The sequence below is a fragment of the Larimichthys crocea genome, chromosome XVII (genome assembly GCF_000972845.2).
Source record: "Larimichthys crocea isolate SSNF chromosome XVII, L_crocea_2.0, whole genome shotgun sequence".
Taxonomy (NCBI): domain Eukaryota; kingdom Metazoa; phylum Chordata; class Actinopteri; family Sciaenidae; genus Larimichthys; species Larimichthys crocea.
In genome coordinates, this window is record NC_040027.1 from 68,919 (window position 1) to 91,788 (window position 22,870).

The window sequence follows — 22,870 nt, forward strand, 5'->3', positions numbered from 1 at the left end:
TATTCAGACCTCTGTCTTATAAGTGTTTCATTCATCACTTCTTGCTTGAAGCAGTTTGATATTCTAATTGTAACCTCATAGTGAATCACAAAGCGCTTAATGCTTAAAAGGTACAACAAAAAAATAATAGTCCACCTGGAACTGCTGCAAAATACATTCAAGTCTGGCAAGATGGTGGAAGTATACATGTTATAGGGGAGGGCACTGTCTGGAAAGTTAGTTCTTTGAAAGCACTCCTCTCCACATGTCAAGATGCTTTAAATACTGCACACAAAAAGCCCTAACTGATGCAGTGGAGCTGCTCAGTTCAGTGTGAATTAGCTGAATTAGTTGGATGTGCAGAGTGTTGAGTTTGACAATAAATGTAAAAAACACACACCAATGACACCATCTTGTGGTGTAAGGATGCATTGTCATGAGAGTCTATCCAGAGATATTACTAGATGTATAGTACATGGCTGATTAACTTTTACTCAGAGAACTTCTAAAGGTAAACGAGACTATGGGGTCAAGAATTGTGTAATAACTTTGAGGTGACATGAATAGAAGACAGTGAGGACAGGTGTTGCTTTTTTAGTTGACATTTGCACTTTAAGAGGTTCTTGTATGAGTTTTCCTTATTTTTCCATTCATTCATTGCTTGTAGCAGAGGGCTAACAGGCTAACTATTTAATGTAAACAAAATACTAGGCAACTGGCTGGTACATATATCCAATGTGACAACAGAGAAGTTCACAGAAAATGGCAAGATTCAATTTCAAATAACATCAAGGGTAAGAAGTGAAACCTTCACCACAAAAGATGCAATAAATATTGCTTTGGCCATTGTCAGAAACTGAGAAATTTTGTTTTTTTGAGACATGCTTGTCTGTTTTTTTCTTATCCTCAGTCCTTATAAGTAGCTCTTTTTATCAACACAAGGGAAAGCATTCCTTTATAACTTTAAACCCAGTCATCTCTGCATGCTCAGTTTCTTTGATCCAGCGTCCATTTCCCAGTCCCCCCTCTCTCTCACCGCTAGCAGCTTAGGGACGAAGAGCCGGTGTCCCATTCCAAGGAGACCCATCACCTTGCAGAATGAGTCCGCTGAGGCCTGACTGCTGTGAGCCCTCTCGTCTGCCGTTCCCTCTCCATCCTCCACTGCCCTGTGCACTGCTGGAAGGGGCAGACGCGGGGTCAAGGCAGGTACAGGGGGAGGAGAGGGTGGAGGTGAGGGAGGAGGAGATGGTGGCGGGGTGGGGCAGGGTGAGGGAGAGGGGCGGTCCCGCTCAGGGGCCAGCGTGGCAGATGACTCCAGGGTGTCGTCCAAGCGTCCCAGTGGGTTTCTTGGAGTTGGAAGAGGTATGGACCAGGAGCAGAGAGGTTGGCAAGTATGCTTAGGTGAGCCGAGATTCACCTTGAGGTACTGTCAAGCCAAACTGGCTCAGTCCTGGTGAATGAGGCGAATGAGCTTCTGAGAAGAGAAGCTGATAACGTCACATCAGACGGTGTCACAAAAGACTGATGTTCACGATGCCAGCTAGGAAAGAAGCTACTAGAGGCTCAAAAGAACATATGGCAACTCAGCAGAGACAGCACAGGCATCCAAGACATGCAACGCCGAGATTGAGTTCATCTAGGCACATTGATCCAATTCATCTAGGCACCACAGAATTCTGACAAGTGGACAAGACGTCAGTGGACGCCACTCAGTTTGTACCACTGTCAGAGCCCAGTAACGGCCACAAGGTGCGACAAAATAACAGTCAGAAAATGGTGTATTGACACTGCTTTCGGCATAATGCAGTCTTCCAGCTACCTGTCAGTTTCACTTTGAAATCCAGTCACATTACCCACTCTCATCTTCCTGTGCCAAACTCCCCTGGCCAATTCCAATCCAGTATGCCGTTGCCTAGCAACAAAGCTGCTCAACACGTGGGCCGCTGCGATGGATAGGTACTCCACCTTTTTTATTTTTCCTTCGTTGTTTGACTTCAAAGACGGAGAGAATCCCCTTCAGTCTGCAGAACTGAGTGGCCTTAAAGCTCGCGGCTTGGTGTGTATGAGACGACACATCAAAGCAGTCGGTACGTTTTGTACCTTTTTTTTTTTTTTTCTGAATGGGAGGCTGCACCTGGTATAAAGCTGATAGGATTTTAGCTCTCTTTGAAATGTAAAATTGCCTGAAATAGCAATATGATTACTTTTATCTGAAGAGCCACAGTCTAAGCCTGAGCAGGCAGTCCTGACAACATGGGCAGAAGCAGTCGAGATGGGGTCTATTAGCATGGGAGTATGGCACTTTTATGCCTTCAGGAGATGATGATGCGTTTGTGTTAGTTTATGGCTGAGAGGGTGCTAAACTCGTCGAATCAGATTTAAGCCAGTGATGCATGAAAGACTAGATGAGTTTGGAAAAACGTAGTAAAACTGAAAAAAGTGTAACATAATAGTCTATCTGTATCTCTGCTCTTCCTCTTCACTGATAAAACCCTCTGATGTGAAGTCTGATTAGATTCAAACCACACAGATCAGTGAAAGCACAGTCCAGTCAGCAGCTCCAGTATGGACTCCAGTGTCTGTCCCTCCAGCAGATTTCCATTAGCAGAAGCAGCCAGGCATCCGGTCTGTAGCGGTCAGTAGATCCTTTAGGTGGGAAGCCAGCTCGTTCAGATGGAAAGTCACTTCTGCCTCTCAACAACAAAGTCTAAATGGATGAGAGCTAGCACGAGTGTGTATATTGTTGTTCCATCAGGAGTGATGGTCCTGGTCAAAGAAACCACAGTGTTTCCCGTTCACCACCACCTCTTTCCTTTGCACTCTTCTATGCCTTCCTCTCGCTTTCTCTCCTCTCTCTCTTTGTGATGCTAGCAGCTAATGGCTAGCACGGGCGGCTCCATTGCAGGGGTCTGGGTGGTGGACAGAGGTAGCGTGTTGGAGAAATACATAGCCAGCCAAAACAGAAGAAGATAAGGCGGAGGTAGAGGTGTAGGTGCTAAAGATGAGAGAAAACGAAGAACTGAGGGAGAAAAGAAAGCTCCAAGCAGGTGTCCATGGGAGGTAAAGATGAAGAGCAAAAAAAAAAACCCAACAACAACACAGAGCTTTTCTCTTCTAGGTCCAGATTGCTAACGCTATACCTTATGCTCCTGGTGGGATGTGGATGGCGGCTGCTAAGCGGGAGAGGGAGGGAGGTGAACACAGATGGAGGGAGGGCTGATGAGAGCGGAGAGGAGAGCAGGATGGATAGAGGAGGGAGGAGGGAGCCTCGGGGGAGAATGCCGTCATGCCCAGCCAATGGGAGGCAGGCAGTGGAAGCCCCTTCCACCCTCCTCACATCCTCATTTGTTCTCCATTCCCGACCATCGCATGCACCACATCCCTCATCTCTCTGACACATAGAATTTATTATTGCTAAAATGTAGAGCAGGAGGGCTTTTTAAAACCAACCATGTATGATTCATTTAGAGAGGAAACCTGAGTGTGGCTGCATTACTATGGAAAAGCAAAAACACTTCATATTAACGCATGATCAATCATTATTAATAATTACTAATATCTTAAGCCAATCTGCAAAACTGGATTGTTTTAGGCTATGTTGGTGTGTTCATGTATCACATGCAGCTGTTTTATGTAGGAAAAGTAGATAATGGAGTGGATTATTGGATTTGTTAAGGAGGGGCAAAAAAAACTTTATTTTTGCATCTCTAATAATATTTAAATTTTCCTTTTCCCTATTTTTCTATTCCTATCTATAAAATAAGCACAGTGCAAACCACTTTTGGGCCTGACGAATACTAAATAAATTAATAATCGACTCAACATTTAGTTGCTGAGCTGATCAGGGGACTGAGAAAACACATCTAAGTCTGGGTTAAAAACTTCCAACATACACTTTCCTGTAATAATTAGCTGGTAATGGCAGATAATGCTTATTGGCAGCCTCTGTGTTCCTTTCAATAATTAATAAAAAATAAAATAAAATCCATCAATTGAGGGTTATAAGCAACCATGATGTTTTTTCAGTTTCAGCAAGAACTGTCCCATGAAATTAATGCCCACATTGAACAACCAGACACAGACATGCAATATGTCGTATTTATTGCCAAAACTCATTGATCCATCCCGCCACAAACGGATCTGATAACACAACAACTCGTAATTCAACACCATTCAGCTCTGATGGCAACAACATGCAGTTTGGTTTGGTTATATTTGAGAAAAAAAAACAAAAAAAAACTCAAACAGATAATTTCTTTGTATTTCTTTAGCTACACCTAAAATTCAGACATCAACTGTATTTTGTGAAGTTTATTTGTTTTGTCTTTCACACTAATGTGACTAAAATCATGACAGATTGGAAATGAAATGGTAATTTACTCTTTGCATCTTGTTTTTCTTCCATGTCTGTCTATTGGTTTACTATTTGCACTATTTTATGTTTTTATGAAACCACATCCCAAATATTTTCTCATTCTAGATCATTTTATCACCATTTTATCGACCTCTGATGGGAAATTTGAGTAAACCTTGTATATACCCATTAATGTTGGAAAGGTAGATGAATAGAATAAGTGCCAAACTGAAATCAGTATTTATATTTATCAATTCTTCTAACAAATACAACAGAACAGTAAAGTTATAATTGTAAAGGTATCACTTTACAATTATTTTCCATAAAATAAATACCCCACAGCACAAACACACATAAAGACATGTAGTATTCTGGTCAGAATCTGCCCACTGCAGCTGTTTTGAGTCACATGTACTGCATCACATTCAACATGATGTTTATGATTTGTCTAATTTGTCTTGACAAATCAGCCTCTCCACCTCCACATGTAATTTCAATATTTGAGCACTAGGTGGCAAGAAATGCCAATAAACAAACTGTCTAACCTCTGCCTATCACATCAGACCTAGGACTTAACACCCCTCCTCACAGACAGCTTCTTCTGCACAATCACACTTCCCAAAACCTTTGCTTTGCACTTTGTGGTAACATTCTCACTAATAATAATTCATAACAACCTGAAACATTTTCATGTAAGAATTTTTTTTTAATTATAAATATATATAAAATAAGGTTGATCTAAAACCTAAAACAAAACAATCATGGTGGATTAAAATAATTAAATAAATAAATAAATATATTTATATGAGAACTGATTTTATAATGAATGAATAAAGTGAGTACTAACCTTGAGCAGGGCCAGGGCAACATTGAAGATGATGTTCAGACCCTGGAAGATAGAGAGGAATTAATATACAACATAACTAATATTCATGTGTTGAATCAGTCAGTGTATATCAGTGTATTAATTTCTGATACATGAAACCTTGCAGCTTCACATGTTGGCAGCTTCCAGTGGATAACAATCACCAAACTATTACTGAGATGATTGCAATCCTGCAAGGGTTTGTGCCAAATAAGGAGGAATAGAGGTTAAAAAACAGATGGTGATGAGTACAACTTTTATCTTCCTCGCTGCTTTTAGTTTTAATTTATCATCGGCGCCCGTGCTGACACCAGAACCTATAACATGTCTGTTCATAGCAATAGGATGCTCAGCTGCAGATACATTTTCTGATCTTCCTAACTTAGTATGAAAAGAATGGACTTTAATAACAGCAAAAACTACCTGCAGTGCATCTAATAACTGGCATTTTTATTACTTTGTAAGTATAACATTTAGCAGAAAAAAAGGATAATGGTAAGGAAAGAGCAAGAAAGAGAAGAAGATGGCAGAGAGAGTAAAGTCTTAAGAAAACTTTAAAGATGATATTTTCCAAGACAAACCAGATAAAGCTAAAAGTTTACTTTCTTTTATTGACATACATGCTGTATTATGTTTCTATATAATGATTATTATGTATAGCAGACTACTGTGTAAGAAGTTTTGTTTCTATTCACTGAGATATGCACATTAATGCTTTGTCAATATGTTTTTCCGTCCTTGTTTCTTTACACAATGCTTCTAAATTTGACTCAGAAAAAAAAAGAAAATGTAAAGCTGATGTCAGCTCTGCATGGGAACACCCATCTCCTTGGTCTCCGTGACAACCAGTTCACATGGCAACACAGAGCTAAAAATATCTGGACAGCTCTAAAAATAACTGGAGAAAGAGAAAAGAGAGAGGGAGCTCTGTCTTCACACACCTTTGTACGCCTCAAGATGGTGCTACAGCGCTGAGGTAGGATCAAAGGTGTGTATGGGAGAAAGGAAGATAATATCAGAGTGTGAGTGTGTGTATCCAAGCAAGACAGATTTATGCAGGAGGAAGAGAGATAAACATACAGAAAAGGGAGATATGATGACAAAGACTGGGACTTGGGAAGGTGATGGGGCAATTGGCCAAGGAAAGGAGGTTTGTGTGCAAAAAAAAAGTTTTGGATGTGAGGCCAGCAGATTTAAGTAGATAGAGGCACAGAGGTAAGATCGTTTTGTAGCTTGTTACCACTTGCAAATGTAATATTATTTGTTTAAAAACAATCTTGTGCAGCACTGTATGGTGATTGACTAATGGTGACTCACCGGTAACTGAAGAGGTAAAAGCAATGACTGTAAAGTGACTTACATATGACCTGCAAAAAACCCTCACACGACATCAAGGTCTGAGCCTCGGACTCCCCACCAATCACTAGAATTCAAGTCTGTTGTATCAGTGGCAAAACAGAAGATTTACTGTTTGCTCTATGATGTTCATTGAGATAAATAAAAGACAGTTGGGTAAGGAGAAAAGGACAAACAACAGCTGACTAAGGGAGTGATTAATAAAGAGGGATGAGAAAAGGGAAAAGGACAGAAAGGGGATAAAGGAAAGAAAAAAACAATGACAAAAAAACACACACAACTAAAGCTGCTGAAGAGAGCAAGCAATGACAGACAGCTGTATAAAAAGAGAGAAAAGGGAAAATAATACAGAGATTAATGTGTAATTAATTAAAAGATTCAGTCAAAGAACACGAGAGACAGTTGAAGAAAGAAAACAAAGTTATTAAAGAATTGGCAAAGAAAGAAAAAAATGACAGAGAAATAGAGTAAATAAGGAAAGAAAAATATGAAGGAAGCAATGAATGAGTGGGAGAAGATGATTAAGAGAGCCAAGAAGAGGAGGACAAACAGAGAGGGATACAGGAGATGAGAATTCTGGTTTAACGAGCAGATTCTCATCATGCGGCTCATTGGGTGAGAAAGACCTGGGAAACTTTTAATTGTTCTGCCTGGGGTCAATAGGAGGACAGCAAGAGGGGGGAGGGGTGGAGGGAGAGGGGAGAGAGAGATGGAGGAGAGGAAACAAATAGGACTTTGACTTTTGATGTTACTGTAATGAAACTTAGAAGAATAAGACAAAATTTCCTTTGTACACACAAAAACAAACAAACTAAACTAACATGAATCGACTCCATTAGAGGGACAGGCAATCAGTCTATTGGGGAATATTTTGCTGAGTCACATGGAAAATGGGTCGAACTGCTCTTTAACTGCTTAACTGATCTTTCTGTCAAAATTCATGCTGTTGTTTTGGGTAATAATCTGCTGTTGGGTGTGGTATTCCACAAGGCATGATTCTTGGCCCCTTGTTACTTTGGTTTCCCCCAAACACAATATTTATTTTCCATACAGAGCTGTAAGTTCTACCTCTAAGTAAGGCCCCCAGTTACCATCATTACACATTTGGCTTCATCACGTCCGTCTGGCAGCTTTACCTGCCACCTAATCGGACTCACCAGCAGGTGGTGATCAGCTGAAAACTCTGTTTCTCTCTTCACACAATCACACAGTCACAGATGATAGGGTCAAATAAACACAAACTAAGGTGTGGAACATCAGTCTTAATTAATTAGTCTCATGACCAAATCTATGTTTAAACATGGTGATTGTTGTGACAGATAGTGACTAGTCTAAAAAAGAAAACATTCCTAGGGTTCAGAGCTAAAGAAACCCCTTCAGGTTTCTCCATTGTTACCCATGTAAGGTGCTGAAATGTTGAGTCCTCAGTCCCAGCACGAGACTCCAATCGTTATAATAAGTTAATTATCACCTTTTTCACATACTATTTCAGTATTTGCTTTTATTTGTTGCCTATTCGCCTTTGCTGTATTCTCTGCATTTGTATTTGGTGATGAATCTATACATCATTTTGTTTTTATTGCATATTACTCAGTAGCACTGTAAATGTACTGGAAGTATATTATTTACATTTTTAACTCTGCACAGAGTCACAGACAAACATTGTGTGCTTCAGATTGATGACTGTCAGAAGTTTGTGTTAGCATGCTTTGATTTATGAAACAAAATCAGGCTAAGCTTTTGAGTGTTGTAGGATTGGTTTGTTTTTGTTATGTTCCACAAGCCACATGGCTTCTAATGGCAGACAAGGAAAGAACATAGAGAAAAAACTGTTCCTGAGTTTGAAATGTTATTTCACCATTTGATCTTTCATCCTGGTCATGGGAAAATAGACAAATATGAATTTTGAAGTTAAGGAAGTGGTTGCAGCGTATTACAGATTTGTTAAAAGATTAAATCAATCACTTTTACTCACTTTTAAACCCTTACCCAAATAAAAATAGCCTAAATGAATGAATGACATAAGGTCAACTAGTGGCTTTGAGGAGAAGGTCTCTTCAGAAAAGCTTTCTGTAAAAATGTTTTACAACAAGAAGCAAGTAGTGATTAGTATCAGGTGGTCCTAATGACATTAAATCAGTGATCGTATCAACCCTTAAAAGCCTCATCAAGGCGTCCCTATTGATGACATTGGGAAGATGTTACAGTAGATCAAACCACAGAGCAGAATGCAGATGGCTCAGTGCTGGTGTTAGTATAGCTTTGCCCACTTATTGTTCTCCCCTTCAAATCGCCTGCCTCCTTTCTTGATAGTTGCCATCTCCTCCTCTGCCACTCATTTGCTTCCTCCGGTGACCTTCTTCTCATCTTCCTGACTACTCCTCTCATCATTCTGACCCTCCCTTCATTAAACTCTGGACAATATAGATCAACTCACCCTCCCTTTACATTCAGTATAAAGAAGTACAATAAGTCAAATTGTACCTCACAGAGCAGCAGGTCAGTGATGTGGAACACCATGCACAGGGGAAACTTTGCAGTAAAGAGTGTAAGGAACCACTGGGAGGCATACATGTGTGCCTCCAGGTTCAGCTCCTGGAAGTGGGACCACAGGTCTGGAAGCTGTTCCTGTAGGAGCAAATATAAGAGAAGGAGTAGAAACTTATGAGATAAAATAGCACTTAGAAGAATAAAGAGATATGGCCCCGCTTGTCATTTCAATTGTACTTATTTAATTTTCACTCATACTTTATTAAATCATGTCATATCACTGAGACTATAAACTCTTTCAAGAGAGACCCAGGAACAAAGCAAAGTTAAAAAAAAGACACATAACACAATTCAGTTTCACATCCCAGCTGCCAAACAGTCAGAGACATTATTCATACATTTCACACATTATTAAACTCCCAGTAAATACATGAGCGCCAGAATTCAGCATTGTCAATGTTATTATATTATTCTTTCAATTTTTTTCTCTTTCCTTTCCATTTTTTGCTCTAGTTAATGTGTTTTACATATTTCTGTTTTGGTACAATAAGCTTGAACACATGCAGAGAAGAAGACAGCTGTAAAAAGTGTGCGTATGTCTTCGTGTCCACGCATGCGCAGTGAATAAAGGATTCAATTAGCCAGATAGCGATCCACTTGGGCAGCCAACACTTACCATGCCACATGACACCTGACTGGATCAGATAGTGAGCTCCCACCTGTATGCTAATAATTAGCAGTCAATGCTAACATCCTTACATTGAGCGCATTTGATCGATGCTAACCAAGTTGATCTTGATGCTGAGAGACGACTGCCTGTAGGGCCAGGATGGATTTCAGGGCCAAATTAAACTCTACTCAGTGAGTGGATTTAGGCTGTAATACCTGAGTGGGATGGGACTTTAAAAGCACCAGGATCATCAGCCTCAACAGACAGAAATACAAATACTGTTTAGCCTACAGAGACTGCAAGTCTCACGCACACAGACTTAGAATTGATTCTTTTTATATTCTATTATATTTTGAGACCAGAAATGAGTCAACAAGGCAACAACAAACATGTTGTACCGCACAGATGATGCAAGCACTGGTAACATGCTCTACATATGTTAAAACCTTCCTTGCCTTCATGGAAATTGCAAATACATTTAAGGCTATTTGTACTGTCTGCTAGTCTTTTCTTTTTTTGTTTCTCCCAGTATGAGTAACTGTACAAACTACATTCAATCATTAATCATATGACACAGCCAGAGGGACCTTCATTTTCGAGAAAGTAAAAATGTTGGAAAATAAACTCTAGTGTAAAGGAATGGTCCTTGAGAGTAGACTGTACAACAAGGATCGTTGGATGTGTGAAGTGAATGTCATAGCATTTAAACTCAAGATACGGACAAAACGATTGATTAACATGTTTAAATTTTGAGCTGCATTTGTAGTGTCCCCAAAGGCAAATCTCTGCCACTAAGTGGTAAGATTAATCAATATTTCACTACAGCCAGCGATGTCTGAAAAACTTGTGATGAATGAACAACAAACCGGGAGCAACTTGTAGCCAAAGCTTTATAGACAGAGTGGGAGGAGCTATTTCGGGAGCACCTGGCTCTGAAGTAAAATTCCTCTCAGCTTTTCCCACAATGTTGTGGGAGTTACAGTTGAAGCACTTGGATAGACATTAAACTCTCCTATTTAAATCACTTCTAAGTACGTCTAAATCACATCTAAATAATTAACAATTACAGTACAATGATAAAAAAGTTGCTAGAAGTGTGTAAAGGTAAAAACTTTAATGCAGACATACCAACTATAACTTCCAAGATGTATTTTAACAAGAAACATCCAATCACAGAGCTTAAAAGTCTATGAAAGTCACAAGAAAGCTAAAGCTTATTATGCTGTTGCGTAAACTAAAAACATGATGTGCAACTTATGTCAATTGAGTTTTAAATTCTCAATTTTGAATTGACTGAGCAACTATGGATGTGAATGATGCATCAGTGAAACATTTTGAATTCATGCCTCTGACTGGCTCCTTCTCCATGGCAGCAGCAGCCAAAGCTCATGGGTATTGTATTATTTAGACCTTTACACTATGCCAAAATAGCAAACTAAACATGGTTTCTCAGAAATGAAGCTGAAATAATTAAACTGGTGGCAATAACATAAATCTACAGGACTGTTATATTAACCAGGAGAGTCCCATGTTTCTAAACTTAAATTAGGAGTACACTACAGGTAAGATATACTTCCAGAACCAGTGGACACTTCACAGCTATATTTCATCCACCTGTCTGTTCCTCCATCCTGTCTGGGTTCTCAGCATTATGTTTCATTATGTTACTTTCCAGTGCACTGTAATATTACATTACATTTCAAATATCATAAAATGTTGCATCACTAACCTGCATCAGCCTCTCCAGCTGGTAGAACTTGCAGTGAAGATCCTCAAAGTTGTTTTTGTAGAGAGCTCTGAGGCCGTACTCGTACATGATTTTCACCAAGACACAGAAGGCCTGTTCCTCGGGCATCTGAAACCACATAGATAACCATAAACAACAGCTAGTCACAGTAGCCACTCTTTTCTAGAGATCATTTTTAGTGTATCATGATCAGCAAGTAGGATTTAGTGGCATCTAGCGGCGTGGTTGCAACCCATTTTCCTCGCCCTTCCATTCCAAGTGTAAGAGCGAAATTATGGTTGCTGCCCCGAAAAACTTGAAAGGCTATCTAGTTATCCAAGCTAGTTATCCTGCGGCGTCTGTAGATATGAAAGGCTCAATGTAAGATAACAAAAACATTCTTATTTATAATATGTATTCTTTTTTGTGGCATATTCTGTAAATAAAACAACCTAAATCTTACACACTTGAACTTTAAACTTATATACTTAATAATCTGCTCCTTGAAGATGGAAAACAAATAACATGCTTTATTTTCTGAAATTACTTGACTGGCTGAAGGTGTGAATGAAATGAAAGAAAGTACTTCAAGGTGTTTGCATGTGCAATGCATGCAAGTTTTTGTGTGAGTGCTTCACTGTCTTTGTGTGTTTCGGTGTGTGTGTTGCTTGGATGAACAGAGATAAGAGGAATGAGAAAAAGCTTAACACTGTCTATGTGTGTGTGTGTGTGTGTGTGTGTGTGTCTGTGTGGGTTTATTTCTCCTCTCACACACACGGTAAGGTGATATTTAATCAGAGTGACAGTATGTGTTTGGGGCTGAATGGGCTCCTGCAGGTAAACCTGAACCCCTATTAATATTCCTGACATCTCCTCCATAACCTCCCTTCTTCCTCCTCTATAACCCGTCTGCCTCCTCCTCCTGTATAACCTCTCTTTCTTTTACTGCTGGTGTCCCCTTTATCTCTCCCCCTCCTCCTCTTTGCCTTTATAGCCTCCTCCACAACTTCCTCCTGTTTTCCTCCTCCTCCACTCTCCTCTTTTCCACCCTGCTCCTCTCCTCTGTACTTCATGATGCGTCTTCACTAAACTCGTCCACAGCTCTCCTCCACGACTCCCCAACCATCTCTCCTCACCACACATCCTTCCTGACCTCTCTTCTCCACTCTTCCTCAGTCATCCTCCTCTTTAACCTCTGCTGCCCTTGTCATTTGGATCACGACCAAACTTCCACCCCACTCTCTCCTCCACTCGGGGCTCCATGCATCTACTCCTCTGTCTCCTCTCCATCTGTCTGTCATCACGCTCCCCAAATAAAATATGAGGTGTGTTTTATGCAGATAAGTTGCAACACACTTTGAACAGACAAGAAACACCGAACAAACGTATTTAGACATGTATTGGGTGGGGCATATAGAGCAGGGGTTCTTTAAGAGTTGTCGGTCACCTTGAAAATAAATGTCCATGAGGGAATGAGTCTTGTCCACCTCTTTCCCACACCTCATTTTCTGCTATAACTCTGTCTCACTCTCACTATTTCACTCCCTCCTTTCATCCACATCATTCTGCTATAAACTGTTATAGCAGGTCTGTTATAACCGATCAGCAAGTTTCTTTTCTTTCTGTCTCCCTCTCTCATCCTCCATTTAGTCTCTTATATTGTTTTGGTTCTGCTTTATTACACCTTGCACAGGCTAATGGACTTCATTTCTGTAGATGCAGTATAGCTTTGGTGTATCTGCACAATGCTGACATATTTTCTTTGTTAATTTTTTTTATTTTTTATTTTCTATTTGTTTGACAAACACTGTCTGTAGTCACACAAAAGTCACATTACGGCAGCTCCAAGGAGCTTTTATTTTGAAAGTAAGGGGCAAGGGAAAACCACCAGAAGTAAGATCCTCTATAAATGTAATGGAATAAAATTTATTTTTCTACATCAGAAAAATATATATGTAAAGAAAGCAGACCAGGGTGGATGGATGGATGCATGGATGGATGGATGACAAGTTAACTCACGTGCAGCAGGAGAACAGCAGCGAGGAACGACTGACCCTGGCAATAACCAATTTCCTCATCATAGACAGAGTAGGCCTGCGAGAGAAACAAAGAGAGAGGACAACAATTCATTTTGGTTAATCTACCAGCAAGACATTAGAAGTCATTGACATTAAACAAGTCTGTTAACAATATATAAATTAATGCTATAAAGATAAAGTTAAAGATAGTGCATCCTCTTTGGGCCTTAAATCCTGACAAACACACTCAGAACATATTTATAAAAGCACAAAGTTCAAGCAAAACCATAATTTTAGTTAATAAAGCATCATTTTTTAGCACTATGTAGGTGTTACATGGTGGCCTCTTTGGAAGAAGACCCTCTCCTCCTATAGAGAAACACAATGAGTCTTATTTTTTAAGTCATTATATACCACTGAAAACATGAAAACTGTAATCTGCCAATAGATTCCCCCTAAATCTTACACATTGGACCTTTGACACTGGGTCCTGGGTTTAATACTATACCAAGAATTTAAGTTATTAGTGATAAAAAATGTTACCTATTTAATTTTACAAAATTAGAAAAATGTAAAAAAAAAAAACATTTTTTATAGCAAAGGTATTAGAACATTCAAGTACAGTAAAATAGCCAATTTAAGCTACCTCCTTATTTTTCAGACCATAATTCCACTCTTATTTTTAGCTTAGTTTAAAAACGAACTTCAAAGAGTCTCACCACCTTTGGTAGATGCATATTATCTTTTTTATAACCGTTATTTACACAGCAAGGTACATTTTCTGAATGCTTTCCTGCCGCTTATTGTCTTCCACAGTTACAAACATTCACACTAAGCAACACAGTTCACCCACAGTGTGATACAGTTCCACTAGTCAATGAACAGCTCCACTGGAGCTAGGGGATTTAGTAATGCTACTTTAGTTACTTGCTGTCTGATATACCGTATGTTATATGGCAGAGTTTGTCGAACAGTCATGGACAGTTCATGTTTACATTCCAAAATATGTTAATATTTTTAATATTCTCAGGAATATTGTTTGTTTTTTAGAGTCAGGAACAACTATGTCACTGGATCTTAGTTCCCGTAGATCTAGAGGACATCTCCAGTGCCATTGTTTTTTTGTTTTTTCAGAGGAATGTTCCTGAGGACTGTTTCTCTCTCTGTGTCTTTGGTTTTCCCTTTGTCATTGTCAACCTTTCTCTCTTCTCTCACACATTCCCTCTCTATGAGGCATCTATTCACTAAATGCTGAGTCCCTGTATCGACTAAGGACAAGTCACAGCAGTGACTAATGAGTATTATTGTTCAGTCAACAAGAAATTATTTGAGGTACAAAAAAAAAGAAAAAAAAAGAAATCACCAAACAACTGGAAAATATGGAAAATTTCTAAAATGTGTCCTTATATCCACAAGATAGTGGAGGTAGTAAGAAGTGACTGCTGAGAGAATAACTGTTGCAGCAAAAACAAGTTGTGAACATAACATTGTACAGATAACGTTTGACATGACCTTTTAAGTTGATATTGCGACCTTGTTGGTAAACAGTTGTTTATTTACGCATCCAGCAGTTATGGAGCAAAATGATCATTTGTTCAAAGTTCCTGGCCAACTGGTGAATGTAAGTCCAATATAATTCTCCTTTAGGTTTGTTTCTCGTCTCTAGCAACTCCTGACGGAAATATCTCATCTTTTGCTGCTAAACCAGCTAGTCACCAACTGTGTCTGCCATTTGGAGGGAAGTAGGTGGTGTACCGTGGGTTTTTAGCTGATAACAGCTGTCCACTGTGGATAAAACAAAACAGGGGTGGTACAGACAGCTAAACAATGAGCTGAAACCTGCTATAAAAGGTCTGTAAAGCCAAGGGGAGCTGCAGATTGCGGTAATAATTAATGTAGGTTCATCACTGTGGATGACCCCTGTTTACTTTCACATTGTCATTTGATATTTTGTTAGTATAAAAATATCAATTATAGCTGCTTTAAAATCAGATGACTTCATTTGCTATTGTGGCACAAATACAACATAAAAAAATGTGCGTCAGTCCCCATGGAGACTATCTACAATTAACAAACCAAGCTTAGCCTGGGGTAGGAAATCCAAATCCACTGCCCCTGTTAAAGCCTGATTGATTTCATACAGTACGGGAAAGTAAGTCAAGTCACACCACAAAACCTCTCACCACTGAAGCAGTAAGAGAAGAGAGAGGCTGTCCAACATCGGCCATTAAAGTATGAAAGACTGACTAAAGACAGTAACCTTCAGATGACCGTTTGGGAGAGACGCTGTCTCAAAACAGTCGGTAGTTGACACACCCCACCAATCATGCTAATGAGCAAACAGACAGGCCTTTTCACAGTGTAAATTAGGATCCAGGGAAAGGCAAATGTGTCTAAAACCATTCAAACAACACTTTGTTTTTAATGGGGGAGAAATCAAAGACCACAACATACAACTTCAACTTTAAACTGCCCACATCCTTGCAAGACATACAGGCAGAAAGAAATTTACACTGAACAGCAAATCGTTATAATTCTTTTGCCTGCCTAAATGGGGGGTATCAGACTACTACATTCCGATAACAAATGGTTAATTCAGCTCTTATCCAGAGCCACTTTGAATAATTAAGCTGGTAGCAGTTCAGTATCTTCCTCACAGATATTTTGGCAGGATGCTCATACTTTGATGGACAAATTAACTTCCGCAGCAGTCAAACCTCTGTACATTGGGTTAAAAGATTCTCTCCCCCCTTTCCATGCTTGAAAAATGAGTGTGGACAACCAGAGCTCCACTCCTGATCTGTTCAGCTAATTTGGGGTTTGATGTGGAGCTAATGGAGAAGTCTTGTGGAGCTGTCTGGAGTGTAATCTACAAGCTGACATGCTTGATGGAGTGTGGCATTCACATGTCCCCAACTCGGCTGGGAGAAGTGCATGCTGACAGATGGATGGGGGAGGTCCTGGTGGGTGAAATCTAAATTTGTTAGCCTGAGCAGATAATAGGCTCACAGAGGGGTGGATTATTAAAATCTACATGTCTACTTTCTCATAACTAATACACACAGGTCTTTTATTCTTCTATATGTGTACAACTTTGGAGAAAACTTTTTAGACAGTACAGATGTCTTAATAGTCATTGTTTAAAAGTCATAATGTGTGGGTTCCTCATGGCTGGCAAATGTATTCAGTACTCAGTCAGGTATTATTACAAAAAAATAATAATAATAATAATTGAAATGTTTTAGTCCGTTCAACCAGAACATCCTAACAAGAATATATAGGTCATATAGATCCCGAAAGTTCCAATGGGACTATCAATGATCACCTGTGCTATAAAAGGGTCCTTGAGCAAAAACAATGAATATCTAAACACTCCAGAGAAGTGTTTCAACAAATTGATTAAAAAGATATGGAAACTAGCCAAGAGGGATACATTTACCGGTAGTAAAAGAACCACATTATGACTGCAATATTGGAAAACCTCGAATTTTTTTGTAAAAAAAAAAAACAAAATAGAAGAGGTCACTTATACCTCAGTTAAAAATACTGTACTGCAAGAAACTGTGTTTATTGTGAGTATATTAACTGTGTATAAGTGTGTATCAGTCTGTAATCTCATGTGTATTGCTTTTGCGAGAAGAAGTTGTTCATATTCTTTATTTCAGTTTAAAGGTTTTTTTTTTCCTCCATCAGATAGATCAATGCGAAGAGATATCAGGAAATTAGGGAATGATGGTTCATGGTTGTTAGTTTAACCCTTGGGCTGCCAGCAAATCCTATTCATAAACTGTCTTTTTATGAAGTAATGAATAAGATAATGGGACATGTAAGGCTATTAAAGTTTTGAATATGATAGAGTTTGCAGCCTGAGCTCTGTTTCCATGGTAATATAATCTTTTTGTGATTCATTACTCAGTGCACAGGGATCAGCAGGGCTAATTTTTATTCTAACAAATCTGCTGGCATTATGTTAACAAGTATACACAAATCTGATCAGGATGGCGGTCACCAGGATATGAGCTGGTATCCTGAATAATGTGTGCATGGAAACACTCAGTGATCACTGGGATACGCAACATTAGCCTGGTTGATGAGGCGTTTGCGTGTTTGCTTTTTTTCCCTGCTTTGTTTAAGTCCTGTTTCCATGGAAACATAGAAAGTATTATCTTTATCCATTTATCTGAGAGTCACAGGTTTTGAATCCCCACACCAACTGGGAGAATAATGCTCTCCTCTCCCTGAAAACCCACTGTCAGTGTGCCCTTGAGTGAGGCAGTTAACCCCCGACTGTTCCTGCAGGCCGTCTGAGTGACCACCAGTAGACGTCTGAGGTTGTACAGGTTAGCTGGAAGTGTGACTGAGTGGAACATTAAGAGAATGAAGCAGATTATCACTGAAAAAAAGGACCCAGCTCAGGTGACCATGCCCAGAGAATAAAGGTCAGAAAATAAAACACTGCAGGCTTATTACAGAGTAGGATATGAAGATGAAAATTTGTCCTGGATCTTCTATGCCTGTAACCCACTCATGCCTCAAGATCCAACCAACCTTATCAGCAGCAAATCTACATGGATTTGCATACAAATGAAGGCTGGCTCGCCACTGACCTAGTTGGGTCCAGACTGGATGCTAACCCCTCCTGACAGGTTCTCCCAGAGCGCTGACCGGCAATACTACTTCTGCAGCGCCAGGAAAATACAAAAGGAGCAAAAGTTCTACTTTAAACCTACCTTTGATTTTAATAAATAAACAAAACGCTTCTGTGATATCCATATATCCAGAAGCATTTGTATTTACATTGTGGTTTTTATCTTGTTTATATCAACGCTACACGATGCTATTACCTATATTAGGAGCAGCACCTTGTTTAGGCCCCCTGTAATTTCGTTGTGCATATAGTATTTCTGTTGTACAATGACAATACTTTTTTTCTTTTTTTTCGATTTTACTTTGTGCTCACAGATTTCCATTTATTGCATAACTACTAAATACAAGCGTATGCATAGTCTACTACGATCTGATTTGTTTCATTTATTGTCCTTTATGTTAAGGCGCAGTTGCGTGCCTTGTTATTTTATTTATGTTTGATGCCCTTGGGACAGATCATAAACAAATTGAATATTGAATATCATTTATTTGCAGATGACATCCAACCACATTCAAACCTAGTGAGGCTTTTAAGTTCATAGACTGTCCTAACACTAGCAGGTGCACTAGCAAAATCTTTTACAGCTAAATGCTGATAAGACAAGGACAGTTGTTCCAGAAAAGGCTGCCCCTGTGCTGTATTGGCCCTCTTTCTTCCCTCTTTGTTACCCACTGCAACCTGAGTATTTCTGATCAATCCTTGTTGTTTGACAACGCTGTTAAGCAGCTGAACAGATCTTGTTTTTTGCACTTAAGAAATGTTAGTAAGCTAAGATTTGTTTAAATTGCTGAACTAGAGATGCTTAAACATGCCTTTGCTTTTGTCTGCAGACAATCATGAACCACTACCCCTTAGGTCAAATAGACAGTCTCACATTAATCCTATGGTTAGATCTCTTCATTGGCCCCTTGTTGCGTATAGTATCCAGTTTAAAATTCTCACACTTAAATACAAAGCACTGCACGTTCAGGCTCCTCCTTATATGGCTGAACTCCTTCACACACACTCATTAGCTCGCTCTCTCAGTTTAAATATGTTAAATTTGCTGTCTGTCCCATGCACCCACCTTAAGACCTTCAAATGTGATTGAGCTTTTTAAACACCTAAACTCTGGAATAATTTGCCTGAACCCTTACAGTCTGCTGATTCTCAAGATTCTCTTAAAGAGCAGCTAAAGACAAACTGGTTTAGAAAGGTGTTTGGAAGACCTGTATGAACCAGGTCTGCAATTTATTATTTTTGAACATTCTTTTATTTAATATTATGCCCAGTTCTGCATTTTAATGTGCATTTTATAATAATATGACTTTTTCTTGTACACTTTCTACCTTATAAAGCACTTTGTCTGTTAAAATCGCTATACAAATACATTTTACTTGCAAATCTGCATGTTAACATTCAGAAATTCAAGGGATGAATTAACTATGAACTATATAGTGCATATATAGTACTTATAAGAGTACATGCCATTGACAATACTTTCTATCAGTGATTCTGCAAAATGGCAATGGAGTGTCCAGAATCAAATTTTTTTGCGATAAAGTAATAAATAAGTATTAGGTATAATTAGTATAAGTAATAGTGAATAAGCAAAGAATGTAGTAATTCCAACATGGGCAAATGGTTAAACGAGCTAAAATGACTGCACATACAGACTGATTTGTTGTTTCACAGTGTTGAATATAGTAGATCAATGGTAATTTTTCAAGGAGTTTCATTTATATTTTCCAGTTTTCCAATTCTAGTAGTATTCTAGTTTAAGCTCAGTTTGTGATTAGTCTCTGTGGTTAAACATTTGTGTTTCTAGCTGGCCAAGATTTTTGATTAATGTGCAGTTTTCTGGGACCTCTGGCTGTCCAGACTTGAGTGAAATAATGTTAACAGATGTGCAAAAACTAAATACACTTATATAATAATGCACTTAACTCCTTACCAGTAATGTTCAGTGAGCCAATTTGTTATTGGAGAGTATTCAGGAATCTTTTCAGAAAAATACATTATATACGTAATACATTTATTACAGTCATATGATTTTGTCACCTGAAAAAACAACAACACATGCACACGCTGATTTCACAGTTAGTGATTTTCTGCTTGTGATAGAGCTGTTGGATATACTGTAGGGCAATGCAAAGACAACTGTGCATAATAAACTGTCTTGGTTGAGTTCACAGCTGCAGTCAAGCTAAGAGGAGGACAGTGACAGAGATTAGGACTGGCTTTAATACATTACAGTAGAGCTGACCTTGGCTGTTGTCTGAATAAAATGTACCTTGTGTCTTCACAGATAATTACCTCAGGATGTGAGTCCACTGAGACCCTCTCCTTACAGCACTTTCTTCTCTTATTCATTTTAATGGAAAGGATGCACTGCTGCATGTTTTTTTATGGTACCAGGCTTGTGGCTGACCCACAAAAGGTCAGAGCAGATTGCTTAATATTGTATGAGTAAGTTTGTGGAATGCTTTAAGTTTTTAATATACCATGCTTACATTTGATACTATTCATTGTTAAGGTTTTTACATGGTGTTTCCTCTGTAGGGATGCATCAACATTGGGGTTAGTTAGGTTTATTCTATCAAATCCTAAATTTATATCGCATTTTTAAGGTAGAAGAGAGGGCTTGGCATGTATTTCAACTTCAATACTAACCAAAAGAGCGTCTCTCTTCAAAATGGAATTCAGCAGCCTTAAATCCAAAGCATTTTGATGTGTGACGATATTGATATTGTGCCCTTAGCCTTGTTTTCACGATATTTTTGATATATTTGGCTGCCACCACTACTGACAGCCTATAAATAATAACAAGAAGGAATACAACATACAATTCAGTGTTTTAATAGAAAACTGGCTGAATATGGAAATAGTTTTGCTTGTGGTTTATAGTCTTTCAGTACCCCTGCAAACTGCATCTCAGAGACAACTATTATCTGCTAAATTTTAGTCTAGACTCAAGGACATCTACTCAGGATTGGTCTGACAGAACAAGGATAAGGACTAATCATAGAATTATTGGGAGTCATTAAAGATTATGACTTTACTTCTCTTATGCCTCTAAAAACACCTAAACCTAAACCATTTAAAGTTGAGTCTTTATATTGAACAATTATATTATACTTTATATTCACCAAACCATAATTGCTGGGTAATTTGAGAGAAATCTGCCACCTACAGAACAGCCACCACGTCTTTCCACTTAGAAAATTGGAAGAAAAGATCAATGACTGTCCACTGAGTGGTGGGTATGTCCGGTATGTCATGAGTAGGAAGGGTTGGTGGTGATATCTCAGTAAAGGCGGGCACTGTCAATCATACTGTAGAGCCAACTTGAAATGCCAAGCAAATTCCTACTGAGCCTTGCCAGACCACAAAAAGCAAAAAAAAAAAACAACCCTAATGGCTGGCTTTATAGGAATAGCACAAATTTTACAAGGCTTAGCATGCATTTCAGAATTAGCTTCTCAAAGACTCTTTTCAAAGACGTTCAAACACAGCATGAAAGCATGTGTATAGAGATTTGGCTTCTCTTCCATGATACCAGAAGAAAGTGAGGTAATGCAGTACTGTACAATCCTATGCTGATATCATGAAATTCAAAATATCTGGATGTCACTGAGAGCCGATGTCATATCTCACCTTGCAGATCTTGTACAGTGAGTCCTGTCCATCTCCGTCAGAGTCCTTAAAGTAGTCATGTGCAGGGAAGGTGCGGTGGATGTCCCGGGTGATGACACCTTCCTGAGCTGAGTCCTGCAACACACATGGATTGCACACTTTAGATGTGTGTCAAAACCGACACCAAATTTGGAATGTTGAGTTTTAATATCCTGTTAATGGGTAGATAGTGTAAGTTTAGATACTGCTTATCCTGATTCATACACTTGTTTCTAAATGGATTCCTGAGATGACAAGAACAACAAAGACACAACTTTTGACATTTTCACTCTATCACGCTAATAAATATCTTTTTCCCTTTGTAAATGTTTATATACACTAGATAAGAAGGCGGCGTATTGTGCTCAACTCAAAACACAGCTCTGATACAAAGCAGCAACACAGTGCTCTGCCGCTGTCACTGAGTTTGCATTAGTGTTTGTCCCATTCCTCCTGCAACAGCATTCCCCAGGCCTCAGTCTCTTAGTCTGTGCTGTCTAATCCACCACAGCCACTGCAGTGTACACACACATACCAAACATGCCTGCTTGTGTTCCTTTGTGGGTCTCATTCACAAACACACATACTGTACACACATCGGCACTCTGCTATTTCCCCCTCACTTTGTTTTCTCACACACATACACACAGTCAGTCATACGCACACCATCACACGCACATTGCAAACACTACTGGAGAGAAGACTGGCAGCACAGCATTCTCCAACAACTCACTGTAAGCTGCAGATAAACCAACCCTGAGCCTGACTGGCCTTGATGTGTGTTTGTGTGTATCAGAGAGAAAATGGGAGAGTGTGTGAGTGAGAAATTCTCATCTTTCTTGCTTCTTTCCTCTCATTGTTTCCTGACACTAGAGAGAAAAGAACGGGGGAATTTAAGTGAGGAGTGTCTCGCAAAAAGGAAAGGCAGTTTTCTGCATGTTTGTGGAAAATATTGCAAAAATCATGTTCATATGTTGTTTTTTTCTTTTGGACAAGAGGACAGTTATTGCTTCCATGTATTTGTGAATTAAAATCTCTTTACCCTAAAAGTTAAAATCCCAGCAGTACTCACTGAATTGATTAAAACAGACATTGCTTGTACAAAAATAG

The 22,870-nt window shown here is 39.1% G+C and overlaps 1 protein-coding gene and 1 long non-coding RNA gene across 5 annotated transcripts in view; one reads left to right on the forward strand and one right to left on the reverse strand.

The window, feature by feature from the left end:
* rabgap1l (RAB GTPase activating protein 1-like) overlaps positions 1 to 22,870 on the reverse strand; it is a 113,674-nt gene that overhangs the window by 25,422 nt on the left and 65,382 nt on the right. For all 3 annotated transcript variants that reach the window (XM_027290169.1, XM_027290170.1, XM_027290171.1), the window contains 5 exons: positions 21,743 to 21,856; positions 13,460 to 13,534; positions 11,444 to 11,569; positions 9,039 to 9,182; positions 5,181 to 5,222 (listed from right to left, as the gene is read on the reverse strand). In XM_027290169.1, the coding sequence (XP_027145970.1) occupies positions 5,181 to 5,222; positions 9,039 to 9,182; positions 11,444 to 11,569; positions 13,460 to 13,534; positions 21,743 to 21,856 (501 nt within the window). The remainder of the gene's footprint in view (positions 1 to 5,180; positions 5,223 to 9,038; positions 9,183 to 11,443; positions 11,570 to 13,459; positions 13,535 to 21,742; positions 21,857 to 22,870) is intronic.
* LOC113747973 (uncharacterized) lies at positions 5,244 to 21,860 on the forward strand. 2 transcript variants are annotated; one of them, XR_003464037.1, is made up of 3 exons: positions 5,244 to 6,186; positions 20,394 to 20,525; positions 21,750 to 21,860. It is a non-coding gene; the product is annotated as an uncharacterized LOC113747973 (long non-coding RNA). The 2 variants fall into 2 exon arrangements; XR_003464038.1 differs by having other exon boundaries at positions 5,244 to 6,174.